Below are 19964 nucleotides of genomic sequence, written 5' to 3'. Positions count from 1 at the left end.
GTTATTCATAACCCATCATCATATGAGTTGCAGCTACATCTCCTGTACTCGTATGTAAATTGGCTGTTACGATTCAAGTATCACAAAAATAATGTCATCCGAATCCTTATTTCTGTGCACACTGCATAAACCTTGCATAAGACCAATTCCAAGCTGGCACCAGCGAATCACAAAGGATGTGAAATGACAAAGGGACATCGGGTCAAGACCTCAAAGCTGGTGACCAAGAGGGTTTCCTAGAATGAAGCCAAATCAAAGGAGGGGGGAAATACTGGAGCGGGTAAATTCTTGATTAGCATTTGATTGTAATGTACACTAGCAGCTTTCTTTCCTCTCCAACTTCCCCTTTATGTTTTAAAAAAGAATGGCTTGATTCTTTTCCTTGACCCAGAGGAAGCTGGCATTTGAGGCTGCATGTGATAGGGTTGTATTTTTGTAAGAACAGGCATTCTAAGAAGGAATGGAGGCTGGGACATGGCTTTCCTTTCCTTTCACAAAGGCAATGCAGGGTATAAAGACGATGTCATACGAAAGAAGATTTGCAGTTCTACAGTTAACCACCTTTAGTTTGTGTTGGACAATTGGAAACTACCTGCATTTTATTCTAGAATAATACAAAATTTGTTGCAGCAGTGCTCTGGACTTGCAAACATAAAGTTCATAAACATGTAATTGTGAGTAGCAAACATTTACATACATGTTCAGGACACGAACTGTTTCCATGTATAGAAGCCTAGAATTTTTATTGCTCTTCCACTTAAAATAAATGGCTCGTTTTTTTTTAAAGCATTCAGATACTTAATAGATCAAGTGGTTGCCAATGACTGCCAATTGAAGTAGAAGAATTCACAGCAGAAAGATCACTTGCATGCATTTGGATTTCAACTGAGTGAAGTATATTAATTGCACATTATCCTATGACGGGAAAGACTTTTTTCAGCTTGAGCCTCCAAAGAGGCACTATCAGCAAAAACAGATAACGCTGGTCTAAATGAAACAGTGATCTGGCTCAATAGAAAGCAATTCTGTATTACTGTAATTAGGGGTGAAATCAACTTACCTTTGCTATCGGTTTGGTAGCAATGTGAGTGTGTGGACCTTCCACGCATGCACAGAGTGTCAAAACAGAACAAGCCTGCTAGCAAGCGCGCCTACAAAGGTAAGTATCATTGGAAATACCAGTTTGCCTGAACTGGTTGCATATTTTTTTACTACCGGTTTGGGCGAACCGGTAGCATTTCACCCCTGACTAAAATAAATGCATATTGGAACTTCATCATTTTATTCCAGGATTTGCAAGTTAGTATTAGATTGAAGAGAGGCTGCAGATGGATTTACGTGCTGTTTGGATTGATCTTTATGGAATAACCCAGATGCCTTAAGTTTCTCATTAGATTAAGTTAAGGATGTCAGTAATAGCTGGTAAATTTTAACATGCTTTTCATGTGTTCAAAATATATACATGCCTTGATATTAGCTATATTGCATTATCCCATATATGGCGTGCCTCCAAATCCCAACTAACAATACTGTCGTGGGAGAAGGTTCTTTCTTTCTTTCCTGACTATGATGTTCTAGAGGCAATTTTTGACCTGTGTAAGAAGTAAAACACAGAATGACAGTGTTCCAGGTCTGATCCAGCAGGATAGTTTTTTATACTCTTGGTTCTTATCGTTGTTTGGTTTTATTTGAAAGGAAAAATAATGAACAGTAGCAATAGCAATAGCACTTAGACTTATATACCACTTTACAATGCTTAACAATCCTCTCTAAGCGGTTTACAGAGCCAACATTTTGCCCCCAACCATCTGGGTCCTCATTTTACCCACCTCAGAAGGATGGAAGGCTGAGTCAACCTTCAGCCTGGTGAGATTCGAACTGCCAAATTGTAGTGAGTCAGCAGTCAGCAGAAATAGCCTGCTGTACTGCACTCTAACCACTCTACCACTAGGGGTAACATTTAGGAATTTTTCGGTGTGATATTTTAAACTGCGTGTGGCAGAATCTAGCCAAATTTTAACTAATTTGAAAATCTAAGTGGGTTCAGACCTGGTTACGATATAGGTGAGGGATCATCAAAAAAACCAACCAACCTAGAAATATGAGGTAGAATGACAAGTTGGAAAAAAAAACTCCAGGAAAATGGCAGTGGCAAAATTCCCATATTATTGCCAAGAAAATGACCTAGACATAACTACACAGAGAACTGGAATCAGCTTCAACTTGATTTGATTTTTTTAAAATTCCTATTGTGTCATGCTTTTGAAACACTTTTTCCACAATTTGTTGTTCATTTCCTCTGCTGGAAGAAAGGCCTTCCAAAGAGCCTTTCTTTCTTCTAAAAGCAAAAAAGAGCTTGCTTTTAGAGCAATATCATAAACGGGAAAGAAGGAAAAGAAAACATTTGTGTTCCATTTCCTCTCATAAAATTCCTTAGGTTATTTAGGTGTGTGTGGGGGGTATCGAGTTATTTCCCTCCCCCAAGAAGATTTATTCATAATTTATAGATCATTTAAAAGAGTTTATTTCCAAATTCTGAGGATTAGAGATAATCTTTCTAATCTATCTCTAGGGCAGCTAGGATGATTCAAAACCACACTATACAAATTGAAGAGAACAAATAACAGTATGAAGATAAAAGAAACTCTGTAGAAATAGACCGAAGTCCTGGGAAGCCTAGCAGCATCCTGTTTCCTTCAGTGAACAATTGGATGCTCTGGAAGCTCAGGAGCAGGACACGAGGTCAGGACTATTCCCCTTCTTTTTGTATTCCCCATGAACTGCTACTGAGCAGCATATAGCATCCAGTTGTGAGTGTTCAACTATTATGATAAATAATAAGTTAAATATCTAGATATAATACACATGTAAGATGCTGTTTTTGAAAGATATTTGTTGTTACGTGCAAAGTCGTGATCAACCCATCATGACACCATGGACAATGTTTCTCCAGGCATTCCTGTCCTCTACCATCCCCCGGAGTCCATTTAAGTTCAGGCTGACTGCTTCAGTGACTCCATCCACCACCTCATTCTCTGTTGTCCCCCTTCTTCTTTTGCCCTCAGTCTTTCCCAGCATTAGGCTCTTCTCCAGTGAGTCCTTCCTTCTCATTAGGTGGCCATCTTCAGGATTTGGCCTTCTAAAGAGCAGTCAGGGTTGATCTCCTCTAGGACTGACCGGTTTCATCACCTTGCATCCAAGGGACTCGCAGGAGTCTTCTCCAGCACCATAGTTCAAAGGCCACAATTCTTTGGCGCTCAGCCTGTCTTATGGTCCAACTTTCACAGCCATACATTGCAACTGGGAAAACCAGTTTGAAAGCTGTAGTGCTCCCTTAAAAAGCCCAGGTGCTGGGAAAATATTTCTTCACCGAAGTCTTACAATCAGTGGCTCTGTCAGGAATATATTTGAAATTTAATTTGATTACTTTAATGTAATTTAATTTATTTTATTTTGTAGGCCACCCATCTTTCAATGATTATGGGCAAAGTCCATCTTCCAAATTTTATTCATTGTGCAGGGCTTGTCTTGGGAAGAGCTTGTGCAAGCCATTCTGGGCTAGTTCCGATAGAAGTATCCATAAGAAGGCTTCAGAGCAGTTGTGATTAGCTTTTGAGTAGTGGCTTTGCAACTTTGTTGAAAGATCTGCCTCTCTAAGGCCTCTTAGAGAGCAGCTTGACATGAGGACCAGACTAACAAGTGTGTTCAGGCTTAGCTTGGCCTGTAGCAATAGCAATAGTGTTTAGACTTATACACCGCTTCACAGTGCTTTACAGTCACCTCTAAGCAGCTTATGCTGCAACCTACCCCTTGGGCATTGTGGCTAAAACACAGTACACAAAGAACATTGTGACTTAACCTGATGGATTTAGTCATCGTTGGAAGTAGATGGGAACTCATGGATGGCTGGGAATGGAAAGGAGGAATGACTGGAATACTGAACAGAGCAATCCACACTAATCCACGTGTTTTCTTGCACACCCTTCTTGAATCCACTTATTTAAACATCGTTGAGGATTAGTACACCCGGTTTTAATGAATGGATTTAGAAGTGGGTTTGGATATTTACTGCAGGTATCTGATCGGCCGATTCCTCCACAGGAAAGTCTAATGCAGTTTGGATCCAATGGAACTCCTCCAAGTTGCTTGACCATAGCATATAATTTCACTGTCATGAGGGATTTACTGATGTTATAAACAGGAAAGATTGGTCCAGTTCCTGGCAAGGGCTGGAGAACATGGACTCTTGGAAACAGCAGGAGCCATCTGCACTTGTCAGTCTCCCTGGCTTTAAATCTGCCCTTGCTAAGAACTCATTGTTTGATCTTAGCAACTTCTTTCGATTCCTTCTGTGGACATTAAGAGCCATTACTGGTTTGAGTAGAGATCTGCCCTCAGTTAAGTGTCAGCAAATCCCGCTGGCTTCAGTGCCACTTTTGAACAGGAGCTTCTGGTTAGAGGATTTGAGCATTTCATAAGAGCAAAGTGGAGAAAAATCCCTTTGTAGTTCCTGTGAACTGGCAGTGTGCCGGAGGAAAGTTCCAAAACATAGCAGGGTTCTTTTGTATGTTTATATCTGATGAAGAGAAGGTACTTTTTCTTTTTTTTTGTAGTGAGTATGTAAACACTGGATTTAAGAAGTGGGTAGATTATCAACCTAACTGCACCGAAGTATTCCCATTAAGGTAGTACTGACTGTTTTTTCAAATGGAGGGAAAATATAGGTAGTCCTCAACTCACAACAGTGTGTTAAGTGACTGCTGAAAGTTACAATGGCACAGAAAAAAAATTGAGTTATATGACCATTTTTCACATTTACGACCGTTGCAGCATCCCCATGGTCAGGTGATCAAAATTCGGATGCCTATCAACTGGCTCATATTTATAATGGTTGCAGTGTCCCGAGGTCATGTGTATCACCGTTTGTGACCTTCTGACAAGCAAAGCCAATGGGGAAGCCAGATTCGTTTAACAACCTTGTTACCACTTAACAGCTGCACTGATTCACTTAACAACTGTGGCAAGAAAGGTCTTAAAAAGGGGCAAAATCCACTTTAGAAATGTCTCAGCAACAGAAATTTTGGACTCAATTGTGTAGATGACTCCCTGCACACCTTATTTGAGTGCACAGTTATTTGCAAATTTAACATTGCATCAAAGCGGAGTATCTAAAACCAACAGAAACATTTATTTTGCATCATTGAAATAAACTTATCTGAGTGTGATAGCTAATTTAACATATGAAGGGCGGCATATAGATCTATAGAATGTCTCACGTTTAAAAAATATTAAATTTATCTTATTCCATTTCTACAGCTACGCACTGTATGGATTTTTTTTTTTTTTAAAAAAACCATATAGTGCATGACATTTCACATAAAAGTTAAGGAAATGCCGATTATGAAAGTTCACATAAGAATGCATGCCCCATCTCTGGTGTGGAAAATTGTTTTCCAAATGCTTTGAATTTCTTTCAATTTCACAATGTATTTTTTTACACACGTACGAATGCTCCTTCCAATTTACAGATAGGCCTGTGGAGCTATTTTATATTTTCTGTTAATAACTCAAACATACAAGGATGTCTTCTATAGTTAATTATCAGGAGTGACAAGAAGATAGTTGTACAACAATTCATACCAGTTTTAAATAGAAAGCAGTTTGCCTGTTGTGCTAATAGGTTATAGAAAACACCATTCAAAATGTTGCCTGCTGCCTGTTTATCTTGTAGAAATCTAGCATTGAAGCTCAAGAAAATAACCACATCACGGGAGGTAACTGGGTCATATTTCAACTGAGCTTTCACTATCTTTCATTCCTCGTCATCCATTTCTTCTGCAAACTGCGGATAAATTGCCTTACCTTAAACATAAAATTTACAGAGATATTCTGAGAGATTTGGGTATCTAACTAAAACAGCAAGCTCAAATATTGGAAAGTTCTTTTAAATTTTTCTTCCTGGTGACTTAAGAATCTTCAATGTGAGATTGTTCAGTTGTAGCCATGGTTCATTTATAGAAATTTATAGAGGTCGAGAAATGTCATTTCTGTTTAGAACCCACTTCTATTTCTCTAATTCTACTTTTGACAGGAACTCGGTGAAGAAAGAAGCTATATTACATCTGTGAAATGTCTTTATTTGACAGGCCAGGTTTATCTACCTAACTAGTTCCCTGTTTGATTTATATGCTGCCCTTTTCTGATCAAAGTGAACACCCAAAGGACTTTAAAACCACCTCTAAATAAAGTAGGGAAAAAAAATACTTTGCCCTTGGGATTTTTCTTTTGTTTTTGTTTTTAGTTAAAATTAAATTTTAATTGAATTATTTGAATTAAAAATATTTCTGCCTGATCCATACTTATTTTGCTGAAATAAGGAACAAGAGCAGCTCTAGTTATTATTTGTTGCTAATGCTGAACTTCACTTTTTCTTTTTTTATATCTTTAGAAAACCAGATGATTTCTGTGCTTTATAAGATTGAAGCTCTAGTCTATGTTTCTTGGCCTTGAAAATTAGATATCATGCAAGTTATCCTTGATTCAGGTTTTTAAAAGTTGTGCAACAGAGAATTCTATATCTCTTCTTAAAAATTTGTCTAAATGATCTAAAACATTTTACACTTTATGAAGATGTGTGACAAAGCTACCTTCTATGACATTGGAAAGCTGGCAGTTATATCAAGCAAGTTGGAAAGAATAAGTAAACATTAGGTACATGTGGGTTATAGTAACCAGTAGAGTTTGAAAGAAAACAAGCATTCCATTGACTGCTATAAATCTTGTATATAAAACTTATACAAATTTGTTGATCTTGCAACTGGGCTGTGGATGCTCAAGAAGATAAAAACATTTAATTGGGTCAGGCACGGGCTTTCATCGAGAACATCAGAGAAAAAATAAATAAATACCTTGATTGTCAACAGACCTCCAATTTTAACATTTCAGTCCAATAAAAATCATTTGGCATCGTGATTTCACCAGTGCTAGGGATGAAGAATTTAGATAAGTATCCATTATGCTGTAATGTCTTTCTGCACTGAGTGTGTGCAGGGAAGAGGCATTAGGCAAGTCGAGGTGCAGCAGATAGTGGTCAAAATCCTTATTATTAATATTTTGACAGAAAGTTAACTTAAGGCAGCTTGCATTAAAAATAAATTAAGCACAATTGAATGACACCTGCTTCTATTCCTTCAAAAACTTGACATTATTTTGGAGTAGGGTAGTTCTAAGGTAAAGGTAAAGGTTCCCCTCATACATATGGGCTAGTCGTTCCCGACTCTAGAGGGCAGTGCTCATCTCTGTTTCAAAGCTGAAGAGCCAGCACTGTCCGAAGAAGTCTCTGTGGTCATGTGGCCGGCATGAGTAAATACTGAAGGCACACGGAATACTGCTACCTTCCCACCAAAGGTGGTCCCTATTTTTCTACTTGCGTTTTACATGCTTTCAAACTGCTAGGTTGGCGTAAGATGGGACAAATAACAGGAGGTCACTCTGTTACGTGGTTCTAGGGATTCAGACCGCTGACCTGCCGAACTTTCTGATCGACCAGGTCAGTATCTTAGCCACTGAGCCATCACATCCCTTTAGGGTAGATTTACTTCACTCTAAATTCTCATTGAGTCACTGTGGTGGTTCTCATTTTTACTTGCATCCCATTGTAGTTGTCTGAAAGCCTGCTATTGAATGACTTGCTGCTTCAATTGTTCTCTAAAAACCTCAGCTTAACTTCCCTCTCTTGCCTATTACCCTGGTATTTCCTGGTTGCCCTCCATCCAAGTATTAACCCAGTCCAGTCCTGCTTAGATTTCTGAGATCAGCTAGATTTGGCTAGGTCCGGCTCATCGGTAGAAAAATTTGAACGTTACAGTGGTAAATCTGCTATAACCAATTTGTATATTATAGGCAAAGTACTATTCACTCTCTCCATAAAGAAGTTTGGGCATTATAGGCAAGGAAATAGCTTTTGTTGTATTATAATACTTTTAACAAATTATACATCCCATAAATCACAGCAGAGAAACTATAGCTGTTGGGAGATTATTGGACTTTAAATCTTAATCAATAGGGCTGTGGGCTGATGATATATAATACACTAGCAGTAATTAATAATGCATATGAGAACAAGAAGCAACACACATCCCTTACTGCAGAATATCACAGAGGACAATTCATGTAGTTGTGATAAATTCTGGTACTCTGTTAGCAATTGTGACTGTGAGTAATAAATGTTCAATTAGCTGGAATTATCCACAGCTTATCCTGAATTAAAAAGACCTCTGCTTAGTTTTCTAAATATAGTAGCAGCTAGTCTTTTTCTAAATAGCAGCTGTTTTCCGCATTCTATATTACTGAGAGTCTTGAAAATTGAATCCCATTTGCCATTAGTAAAAAAGGATTGATGAGACTAAAAGAGATTTTTGGCATCAGTTGATACTTTCCCTGTGTCTCTTCCTCATTCCCTTGAATTTCCCTTGAATTTCTAACTCCAATTGTATTTGAAAAAATGAACATTATTGGTATGCCAATTCACGTTCTCTCTCCCTCTCTCCTTCTCTCCCTCTTCCTGTCCCTCCCTCCCTCAAATCTGGGGCTTATGAAGAAAATTAGATGACCATTCAAAGTTAGAATGGCACTGAAAAAAGTGACTTGTGACTATTTTACACAGTTATAACTATTGCACCACCCACATAGTTACAAACCTAACACCTGCAGGGATTCACTTAACAACTGTGGCAAGAAAGTTCGTAAAATGGAGCAGAGCAGACATTGTGTCATACAGATAGTCCTCGATTTAACGACCACAATTGAGCCCCAAATTTCTGTTGTTAAGTGAGACATTTGTTAAGTGAGTCTTGCATATCTTATAACCTTTCTTGCCATCATTGTTAAGTGAATCACTGCAGTTGATTAGTTAGTAACCTGGTCGCTAAGTGAATCCGGTTTTCCAATTGACTGCTTGTCAGGAGGTTGTAAAAGGAGATCACATGACAAAGCAATAGTCATAAATATGAACCAATTGTCAAGCATCTGAATTTTTTTTTGCAATCTGTTTTGTATTTTTAAACATAAAAATAGAAAAAATATTTTAAAAAAATGATCTCATCCATTACATACAGCATGTTGTTTAATTACAAGTGTTTTTGCATCCATATTCTCAATTACATTTACAATCACAGATTTTTCATCTAATATAACTAAATACCCACTTTCATTGTACAATGTATATTCAATTACAATCAATATTTTTTCCATAAACCTAATTCCCTTACATTCTTGATTGTCTGTTTAATATAATCAGTTTAATATATAATCATAGATCCTGATATGAAAGAGATTTACCAACCATTTATATTTGTATATCACTGTTTTCAATTATGTATAATTCCACCAATCAACTATCGAGTATGCTTAAAGCATTTGAATTTTAATCACATGATCATGGGGATGCTGCAAAAAACAGTCATAACTCACATTTTTCAGTGCCGTTGTTACTGAACGGTCACTAAACGAACTATTGTAAGTTGAGAACTACCTTTAATTCTATGTTGTGGTACTTAATGATCTTTATCCCAAGATCAGTTGAGCAAACACAGATCCTGACAGTACAAGTGTTTCCAGTTATTAATATATTCTACTAGGCGTTTGATCAACTAGATCACGGGTGTCAAACTTGCAGTGTCTCATTGCTGTCATGTGACGTATCGCAACGTTTCCCCCTTTGTGGAGCTGAGGAGGACATGGCCTGCAGGCTGCCAGTTTGACACCCCTGAACTAGATCAGGAAATGATGCAGGACTGGGATGGATCTTGAGCTAATTCAGCAATTCTTTTAATATCTCACACTATATTGTGCACTAGGCAGACTCCACTTCAAATGAGACACTATGTTTTAGGGAAACATGACTAGATAAACTGGAAGACATACAGTGAAAGTTAGTGGTGAGATTCAAGAGGAATTTTTTATTCCACTTGCTTTTATGTAAGATAATATAAGTGGAGTATATGCACCTGGGTATTCTTAAGATAGTATTGTTTGGGACGTTACATTCTATTTTCCAAGAGAGCAGAACAGTAATAATAATTTTAAGTTTCATGAAAACAAATTCTAGTTAAAATACCTCTTAACAATTGTGGAGGTCAATTACTACCATAAGAAATGATCATCTTTTCCTTGGATGTGCTCAAGTAGAGGCACAGCAGCTAGGGATGGTATAATGTGGAATCCTAAAAAGGATTGGACTAAAAGACCCTGTCAGCTTTCCCAGGTAGATCAGTTAGGATACACGACCAGATGAGTTCATTCTACTTTATTATAAGGCTATATCAACTGACTCTTGAAAGTCTCCCTCAATCTCCTTTAGAGCCTGAGAACTTGGTGTGTGGAGGGTGTCCCTTCTGACTCTCTTTCTCTGCCTATTATGCAGCTGCGGGCTTTGCCATTACTTAGGCAGCATTTCTTTGACCCGTCCCTCAAGGTCTTCCTCACATACTATTCCAGGCCTTTTCCAATTCTGTAGTTCTATGTTGATGTGTGGTTGAAACAAAGATGCAACTGAAAATTGGGGTAGTGGTGGTGGTTAGGGAGACTACATGATAGGACCATGATGGTGAACCTATGGCCATCTCTCCAGGCATGTGAGCTATCGCCCATTGCTCTTCTGGGTTCCAGCTGGTCTTCATGCTTGCTGGAGTGCCGGAAATTGTGCGCGCTGGGAAGATGATCTTCTGGTTTCCGGTGCATGCATGTGCACCAGCTGGTCTTTGTGTGCCAGAAACCAGAAGACCGGGTGACTGATGTGCATGCCTGCACAGAAAACTGAAAAATCATCTTCCTGGGGCGTGCATGCGCACCAGCCAGCTTTTCTTCTGGTTTCCAGCATGCGCATGCACCCCAGCCAGCTGGTCTTTGCGCACGCATGTTGGTCAGAAACTGAAATACCAGATGGCTGGTGCACATGCATGTGGTGGAAACCGGAAGATCATCTTTCTAGCGCATACATGAGCACTGGGCAGTTGCTCTTCTGGTTTCCAACACATGTGCGTGTGCGCACATACACTCCCGTTTTGGCACTCGGTGTCGAAAAGGTTCACTTTTATAGGACTTCATAAACACATATGCTACATGTTGGTTTCAAAGTGTCCTTATTTTCTCCATTCTATTTGATTGAGTTCTACCCTCTCCTGTCTCCCCCTAACTTGATACAGATATTTTTTTGCTTGACGAAATCCAGACATTGCACCTCCCTAATCACTGCAGAACAGTCGCCTTTTTATAGGACTAAAGGGAGCTTCTGAAGGGTTAAGCAAATAGTAGTTTCCTTTGGTGTGCCAGTGGTGCCAATTGTCTAAGCATAATTAAGTACCCCAAGCGCTTCTGAAGGAAGCTGCTTGTTGTCAGACACGCTGCAAGCAACTTGAAAGAGGTGCTTTTATCAAGATGCATGGAGTCCCAATACCAAAATGTTACAACTGATGATTATAAGTATGTAAAATTAGCTCCCCTTTATCCCAGATTTGTATCTCATGGCTCATGCTATGAAATCCAGAAGAAAGAATAAAATGAAATTGAAGAAGGATCAGCTTGAAAATAATTATCTTTTTTGATTTCCCTGCAGGCCTTTCTGCATCGAATTAGACAAAATGCGGTGGATAAAGCTGAGAAGTATATAACAGAGGAAAATGTCAAGGTAATGCTTCCAAAACATTTTTGGGTTAAGATTGAGATAATGTGAAGTTCAACATTAATTCTGTTAATGGCAATAATGCTTGGATTGCCACATTACTTTAAATGAACAGAAACTATATACAAGATACGTTAGGTAGAAAACAGCAGGGAGTATCTTTTCTTTTCTTCTATATGTTTAATTGAAAAGTCCAATAATATTGTGTCCTACAAAGAATGAAGACATGAATGTGGCGGCCACAGGCAGATAATGAAACTCAGGTCCAACTTCAGTCCCTAAATATTGTTTCTTTTAAAACCAACAGTCTAGTTGGATAAATACTATATGATTTTTACTTACAATCTTCCTTCCTTTAAATTCCTTGTTCAATTCAAAGGCAAAGTACTGTATTTCTGACTTGGAAAATTAGATACTTCTATTTTCCCTCCTTGTAAATTCCTTCATTTCATGCATGTCATTGACTTTTCTTCCAAGGCCAGTTAGTTCTCAAGCTACTCTGTTGTCCTGGGCAAACACATAAACAAACAATAAATACAAAAATTGGTAGCAAAGTTTTTGTGGCTTTTAAATGCTGCAGATAAAAAGTTGGTGGTGTCACTGTTGTTGTTACCGCAATTAATTTATTGCCTGTCAACGTTTTAAATATATCTGTCTTACAATCAAATTCTGCATCTAAATTAATTTGCTTTTCTCACTTGATTAAGTATGTTTATGCCTGAAGTTTCTTTGGGCTTTTCTCCAGATGCACAATCCTATTTCTGTTTTATTTCTCTTTGCTGAATTTCCTAAGGAGATTTTAAAAGACAATTTAGAAAGAAAGATCTACATACATACATACATACATACATACATACAGGTAGTCCTCGCTTAACAACCATTCATTCAGTGTGTGTTTGAAGTTATTACAGTGCTGAACAAATGGCACTTACAACAGCCCCAAGTTCAGATGATCAAAATTCAGGTGTTTGGCAAACTCATCCACATTAATACCCAGGTGGGCTTAATTTATACCCAATGGGTCTATCTATCTCTGCTCTTTTTGTTGACCCCTGCTCCAAGTGCAACCCTGCATTCTTGCCACTTGCACTTTGCCATCCCTCCTGCCCTGTCTCCCTGCCCTACATCCCCACTGCCCTGCACTCTACTGCCCTTACCACCCCTATTGATCCTGCCACTTTGCTCCCTGCCCTGTACTCCACTTCCCCTGCCATCCTCTGCTCTGGCCTGCACTATTCTTTCCCATCCCTGCTGCTCTACCGTTCTTCCTCTGCCGCCCTCACTGACCTCATCACCATCTCTTCTTCCCTCCACACACTCACCTCCATCTGAGCTCACCCCACTGATATGTCTCCTTGTTATTTCTGCCCTTTGGGCTGTTCTGTGCCCAGTAAGCTTCATTGATTTCAGTGGGATTTATTTCTAGTGAATAAATAAAACTTCAGGGCTAAGGCCTTCTGCAGTGGAGGTGGAGCCCTTTATCATATACGTAGCTGGCCTTTCTTTAGTTTTGAAATGGTTCCAGCAATATATTTTATTTGGTTTAATCTAATTAGAACTATAGCAATGCCTTCTCAGATTATATTAGCTACTTTATTTTTGGTCCTTTTAAGCACTTCTGGCTACTATTTTTTTTACTGATGAATAGTATGCCTTGCTATTTCATAACTGATATTTTGTATTTGCTCAGTTTTATGACTGTAAAATAATTTTTCTTATAATCACAACTAATTTATTTTTTTTATTCTGTGGGTGTATAATTGAAGTTTGAACTGTTTGTACCAAATGAAATGACCGGTGGTAGTGGTAGTTTGATGACTTTTAAAGGAAACATATACCCTTTTCTATTTTGTAATTATATTTTTATCCAACCTATGTGCCAAGTAGAAGAGAGAGCATTTCAAATAACCACTAACCCTTTAGCTGGGGACAGATTAACAGAGTTGGAAGGACCTTGTAGATCATCTAGTCCAACCCCTCCCCAAGTAGGGGATCATACACCATTTCTGACAAATGGCTGTCCAGTCTCTTCTTGAAAGCCTCCAGTGATGAAGCTCCTACAACTTCTGAAGGCAAACTGTTCCATTGGTTGATTGTTCACTGTCAGAATTTCTGCTCTTATTTCTAGGTTGAATCTCTCCTTGATCAGTTTCTATCCATTATTCCTTGTCTGACCTTCGGGTGCCTTGGAAAATAGCTTGACCTTCCTCTCTATGGCAGCCCCTCAAATATTGGAACACTGCTATTATGTCTCCCCTGGCCCTTCTCTTCACTAAACTAGCCATGCCCTTAAAAGGCTTCACAATTTTTTATATTGAAACCATTCAAACTGAGAGAAATTTAATTGCCTAAAACCTTCTGGTTGGTTTTATGTTTTAAATGCTTGAAACTGGATCTCCTATTCATAGTCCAACCATTATGCTAAAAGTTTTTAGATTTATGGAAGACAGTTCTGTAAATTACTATTATGATAGGTAAATGAAACTTTAGTGTATTAAATCTTTGAATACTTGCCAAAGAAAAGATACGTGCCTTTTCAAAATGTTTTATAAATTGGATGTGACCAGTTACAAAATATAGCAACTAGGAGTTAGATGGACGAAGATTATGGGCATCTATGAGAGAGAAGAACAAAGGAAGAAAATAACAATCAGTGCATGACAACATCACCGATGATGAAACTTACATACTTGATGTGATGTCGAAGTGTAAATACAATAATGCTGGGATTCGCATGTTGACATTATTGTTCATGTATTGCCATTTTGGTGTCATAGCATGTCAGGCGAAATGGTGATTCTTCCAAGCTGAATGCTTTATTGTTTCCCAACTATAGAGAAAATCTTTCCAAATGAGCACTCCGCTATCTGCATCCATAATATACTCTGGGAACTATTAGGGAGAAACTGTCTTCACCTTCTTTCTTTCACACATGATATCTGAGCTGAATTGCCTCTTACCTCCTGTGGAATGAAGGCCTTTCCTCCTGGAAATCTACCTTCTCGCTTCTGTACATTCCCTCACATGGAGATTTGCTGCTGCTGCTTATCTGTATCTTTTCTGAATTCTTGAACCCACTTTCAACAAAGCAAAAATTGTACCTCTCTCATTTTCTTTATTTTCTAAGGCTGGATATACACAAAATGCTTAATCAAGACAGTTGCAATCCTAATAGCTGGATTTGGACAACATGCTTATAGTAAAACACTGGTTAATTCTTTTATGACTTAGTGAGATATTGAACACAGAACATTTGTTATTTTTATGATTCCATGTATTGTATAGTCTCAGCACACAGCAACAAAGAGTTCTTCCTCACTATTTTCCTTGTGATTACATTGATGCTTCCAGACTTCCCATTTGTGACTTTGGCTTAAACACTTTAGGTGCCTTTCCAGAAACCGATAACTGTTTATCTTTTGACTCAGGATGCTAATCTAAATTAGGGGTGTCAAACCCACATTGCCACGGCAGTGTCACATGACATATCGGGACATTTCCCCCCCCCTTCTTCGCTAAACCAGGCGTGGCCAGCGAGTAATGCATCTGGCCCAAGAGCTGGGAGTTTGACACCCCTGATCTAGATGAACCTTCAATTTAATACAGATAGGCCCTTCTATGGTAACTTGATTTCAGTACTGAAATGATGTAGAAGCCTATGGTGTATTCCTTGCCAGAAATTTTAAATTCAGAGAACTACTGTTCTGTTTTCTGTTTATAAGTTATAACTGAAAAGAAAACAGCAACAAGAACAGTTAAGTTTAAGTCTTTGGAACTTTCTGTGTAACCTCTTCAGGATTACTTAGTTTTCTCAAGAAAGGTTTTATCATTTCATTAAAATCATCTTAGTAATAGTTAGCCATTACTGTTTTTGACTGCTGACTAATGGGGCACTTTCTGAATGAAGCAAGCAGCACATACTGAAGGCAGCGCATACAGTTGGATAACTGAAGTCTGTCAGTTTCCATTAATATAGCTGCTTCTGCTCTGTGGATACTTCAGGCCTTGAGAAGAGTATTAGAGCTTTAATGGTGAAAGAGATGATAACAATACCAGTTGGCCAAGATGCCATAAGAAATTCATGATGAAACCAGCTTCTATTTTAGTATAACATCTGAACTGTGCAACGGTGATTTGCATTCTTCTGCCAAATCAGAATTGAAACAGAGATGAAGTTGATTTACAACCAGTAATTATGGTAGCTATGGTTGTTTAGGATAGCTGGTCTGAAAAAACGTAGTTATAACTACCATTCCATCTTAAAGGCTTATATTGAAAATTAGCAATAAATATTCATTGTGTTGCATTGTGGAAAAATGCATTTTGGAATGTTTTCAGTCTAATTTTTTAAACTTCCTGTATGTTCTGATACACACACACACACAAACACACACACACACAAACACACACACACACACACACACACACACACTTAAGACCAGTGGAATTTACAGGTGTGTATGTGTGTGAAATTCAGCAAGAAGGTGGATATGTCATCACGTGCTTATGCAAAATGGATGGGGATAGGATTGTGATCTACTGCTAACTTGTCTATTACACACAAACACAAACACACACACACACACACACACACACATCACCACTGCTTAATTTTTTTCTTTTTACTATGTTACCAAACCAAAGGGTTGAACTTTTCATTTCAAAACTCTGACAGGTATGTCTTCATTGCAGAGTTAGTGAAAATATTGAGTTATCAAGGACTTAACATTTTGCAATAGGATAATCTTTGTTCAGGCATATGCCAACTATAGTTAATTAAGTTTTATAGTTCTTGCATAGCTTTTACTCCATGTTGTTTTCTAATTTTCTCAATTAGATTCTAAATTGTTTTATTATGAAATATTAAACAATGTAAAACAAACACAATAAGGATGATTTCAAATGGATGGAGGGATAAGAATCTGCAAAGCTTTCACTGGCAATTATTACTGGATTTATTTTTTTATGTTACAGATTTTATTTTCCAATATGGAAGATATACTTGATGTTCATAATGACTTCCTGACTGCTTTAGAATATTGTTTACATCCGGAACCTCATTCTCAGCACGAACTGGGAGATGTCTTCTTAAAATTTGTGAGTATGATACATTAAAATACATCCTCTGGGTTGTGATCAGTCTTGGAAATTGTGTATCTTGATGCAAATTAAAAATATTGGATATGGCAATCACATGGTTTCATAAGATATTTGAATTTATATAAGGTTCCTTTAAGTAGACCAAACCTCATTTCACAACTCTGGCTTCACATCTTATTCTAAGCGGAAATTAATAAATCATACCAAATCAGTATGTCTGCCAAAAAAGGTGAATTTTGTCTTAAGTATCTGAAGAAAGGGCTGTCTCATATATGGGGGATTAACCCCCCCCTGAAAACTGGAAATTAAAGTGCCTCTAACATTGCCAGGATATAGGGGAGAGTTTCAGACCTGAACTGACTTGTGTAAAGTCCTCTTACATCTTCTTCATGTCCATTGCCCTCTCTATCCTAATGTATGTCTATAACTTTTTTAGGAGGACAAATCTAATTCTGTAGAGGTTTTATTTTTTTTGATAAGGTCAAAATAACTTGATATCGTGTCCATTCCTTCCTTTGTTGAGAAAGTCAGTCAATCAGTTTTTGGTTGCAAGAAATGCCTCTACAGCCATATATGTCAAAATGCAGACATATTGTAACTTGGATGCTGTGTTTGGTCAGGAATAACTGACATGTGGGAATAATTCTAGGAAAAAAGAGGAGGAGAAGGAGATGAGAAAGAGGAGGAGGAGGAGAGGCATATCCATATGTTCCCCTAACTTTGGCTCACACATGTCTCACTAATTGTTCTTTATGAAGATGTTTGCATAGCTTTCTTCTCCTTCCCATCCCCATAGCCAAGGATATTTCTGAATACTATACAGACTAATAACGTCTTCGCTCACTAGATATATCTGTAGTTGAAAATAAGAATGGATTTTTCTCCTCCTCCTCCTCCTCCTCCTCCTCCTCCCTCCTCCCTCCTCCCTCCTCCCTCCTCCTCCTCCCTCCTCCTCCTCCTTCTTCCTCTTCTCCTCCTCCTCTTCCTTCCTTTTTCCTAGAGTTATTCCCACAGGTCAATTATTCCTGACCAAACACATCATCCAAGTTACAGTATGTCTGCATTTTGACATATATGGCTGCAGAGGCATTTCTTGCAATAAAAAACTGAGCAACTGGGTCAGTTGGACCTGACATTTGCTTAGCTGAGCAGTATGGTCGTGGGTAGATAGTATCTAGCAGTATTGCTGACAGGAGTAGATCTCACCACCCAAAGTATCAATTATTGCTGGGGCAATATCAGGGGATAGTTTAATAGAAGATAAAGAATTGAAGAAGACCACCAAGTATCAAGATCTGGAAATCAGAATTGAAAGTTTATGGCATAAATCGGCTGTGGTGGTTCCAGTGGTTATCAGCATACTGGATGCCATATCAAAAAATCTTGGATGATGCTTAGAAGATCTGTATCTTGGCAAAATTTCCATCAGTCAATTTCAAAATGCCACGTAGCTTGGATCTGCACATGTACTGCATTGTTACATTACGACATCCTAGGTTCTTAGGAAGAACTCAGTGTTATGAAGGCACCACTTAAAGACTTTACATTGTTGTGAGCAGAGAATAATAGTAATCTAAAAATAATAATCAATAATAATGCTGAATATACAGTGCATGCAGTGTATCTGTATCAGGAAATGGGCTAGATGCATATTCCTGTTGCCTACAGATGCCTGCAGAATTGCAGTTACACATGACTGTCACATGTATAATGCAGGACTTCATCCAGTGACTTTAGTAATGTGGTAATATGTGTGGCGGTCTTAAGTTACAGGGTAGCATGCTGAAAGAATTTGCTGAGCAAGAAAAGATCTATTTTTAAAGAGTTCTAATCAGTGATCATGATATGCTTTGATTGTGCAGGTTCAGTTTTCTGAGGGTAGTGCCTCTAATTATGTAACTGATAGTTTCCTCATCCTATGAAGAAACAGTGTCACCCAGAGAGAAAATTAAATACTTAAAGCACTAAGTAATTTTAAAGCGTGGCTTTCATTCTTGTGGTCTTGTGCATGAAGGACAGCTGGTAAGACATGATGAAAGCCCTCTGGCATCTTTATAATTATTGAATATATTGAACTGTGGTTTGCCAGGAGATGTCATGATCTAAATATAATCTCTAAAAATATGGCCAGTATCACAGAGCTGCAATCAAAATAAACAAAACAACACTGGGTGCTATTCCCCAAGCATAAGGTCAGCTGCAAAGAACTGAGTGATATTAATGGCTACAATACTAAAGAACTAAGTCATATAATGTTTTTCCTTCTATAAATTCCCACCTGCGCTCCATCCGGCACTGGGGCTTTATTTACCATTATTGAGCTATATCTTAAAGCAGTGTTTTTCAACCTTTTTTGTGCAAAGGCACACTTTTTTCATGAAAAAAATCACGAGGCACACCACCATTAGAAAATGTTAAAAAAATTTAACTCTGTGCCTATATTGACTATATATAAAGTAATTCTCCCACGGCACACCTTACACTATGTCACGGCACACTAGTGTGCCGCGGCACAGTGGTTGAAAAACACTGTCTTAAAGCAATCTTCAACATGGTGTCCTCCGGACATCTTGGGATGCAATTTCTATCTTCCCATGCAGCTCAGGTATTGAGATTATGTAGGATTATGGTACAAATGTAGCTGTCTGCTCTCTTGTGAAATATACTTTTTAAAAACCTGTTTGTAATTTCTTCCTGTGATTCAGGTCCTTAGTTGTAATTCAAATTACAAACAGATATGGGAAAATGTGTTCCAGATTTATGGAAGTGTCTAGTTCTAGCCTAATGCTCTAAATTGGGTTGCATTATGATTCAGAATCCTAGCACAATGTGGATCGACCTACACGGACTGGTTTTGTTAGCACAGATTATTTTATTGGAATGTGGGCAGGTTATTGTGATAGTTGAATTCTTAAGTTCAGACCGCTTTGGAGTTATGAAGGGGCAGTTCATTCCATACCCACTGCTGCCCAAATGGACTATTGCAATATGCTTTATGTGGGGTTACTCGTCAAGAGTATCTGGAATGCAGCTGATGTAGAATGCAATGGATGCAACAGCTCTGGGCACCCCTAGGATTGGTCATATAACCCCGGTTTGCTTCTGGATCTAATTCAATAAGATACCGATAATAATAAGGTAAAGTTGTCCTCGCACATATATGCTAGTTGTTCCCAACTCGAGG

General features: G+C 38.2%; 1 protein-coding gene across 1 annotated transcript in view; it reads left to right on the top strand.

Moving 5' to 3' along the window:
* The window catches only part of PREX1 (phosphatidylinositol-3,4,5-trisphosphate dependent Rac exchange factor 1), a 233455-nt gene that overhangs the window by 100391 nt on the left and 113100 nt on the right, over nucleotides 1-19964 (top strand). The window contains exons 2-3 of the mRNA XM_032218666.1: nucleotides 11615-11686; nucleotides 16655-16777. Of these exons, the coding sequence (XP_032074557.1) occupies nucleotides 11615-11686; nucleotides 16655-16777 (195 nt within the window). The remainder of the gene's footprint in view (nucleotides 1-11614; nucleotides 11687-16654; nucleotides 16778-19964) is intronic.

The sequence above is a fragment of the Thamnophis elegans genome, chromosome 5, assembly GCF_009769535.1.
Source record: "Thamnophis elegans isolate rThaEle1 chromosome 5, rThaEle1.pri, whole genome shotgun sequence".
Classification (NCBI taxonomy): Eukaryota; Metazoa; Chordata; class Lepidosauria; order Squamata; family Colubridae; genus Thamnophis; species Thamnophis elegans.
The sequence above is the reverse complement of the archived record's forward strand: the minus strand, read 5'-3'. Positions and strand labels throughout refer to the sequence as shown.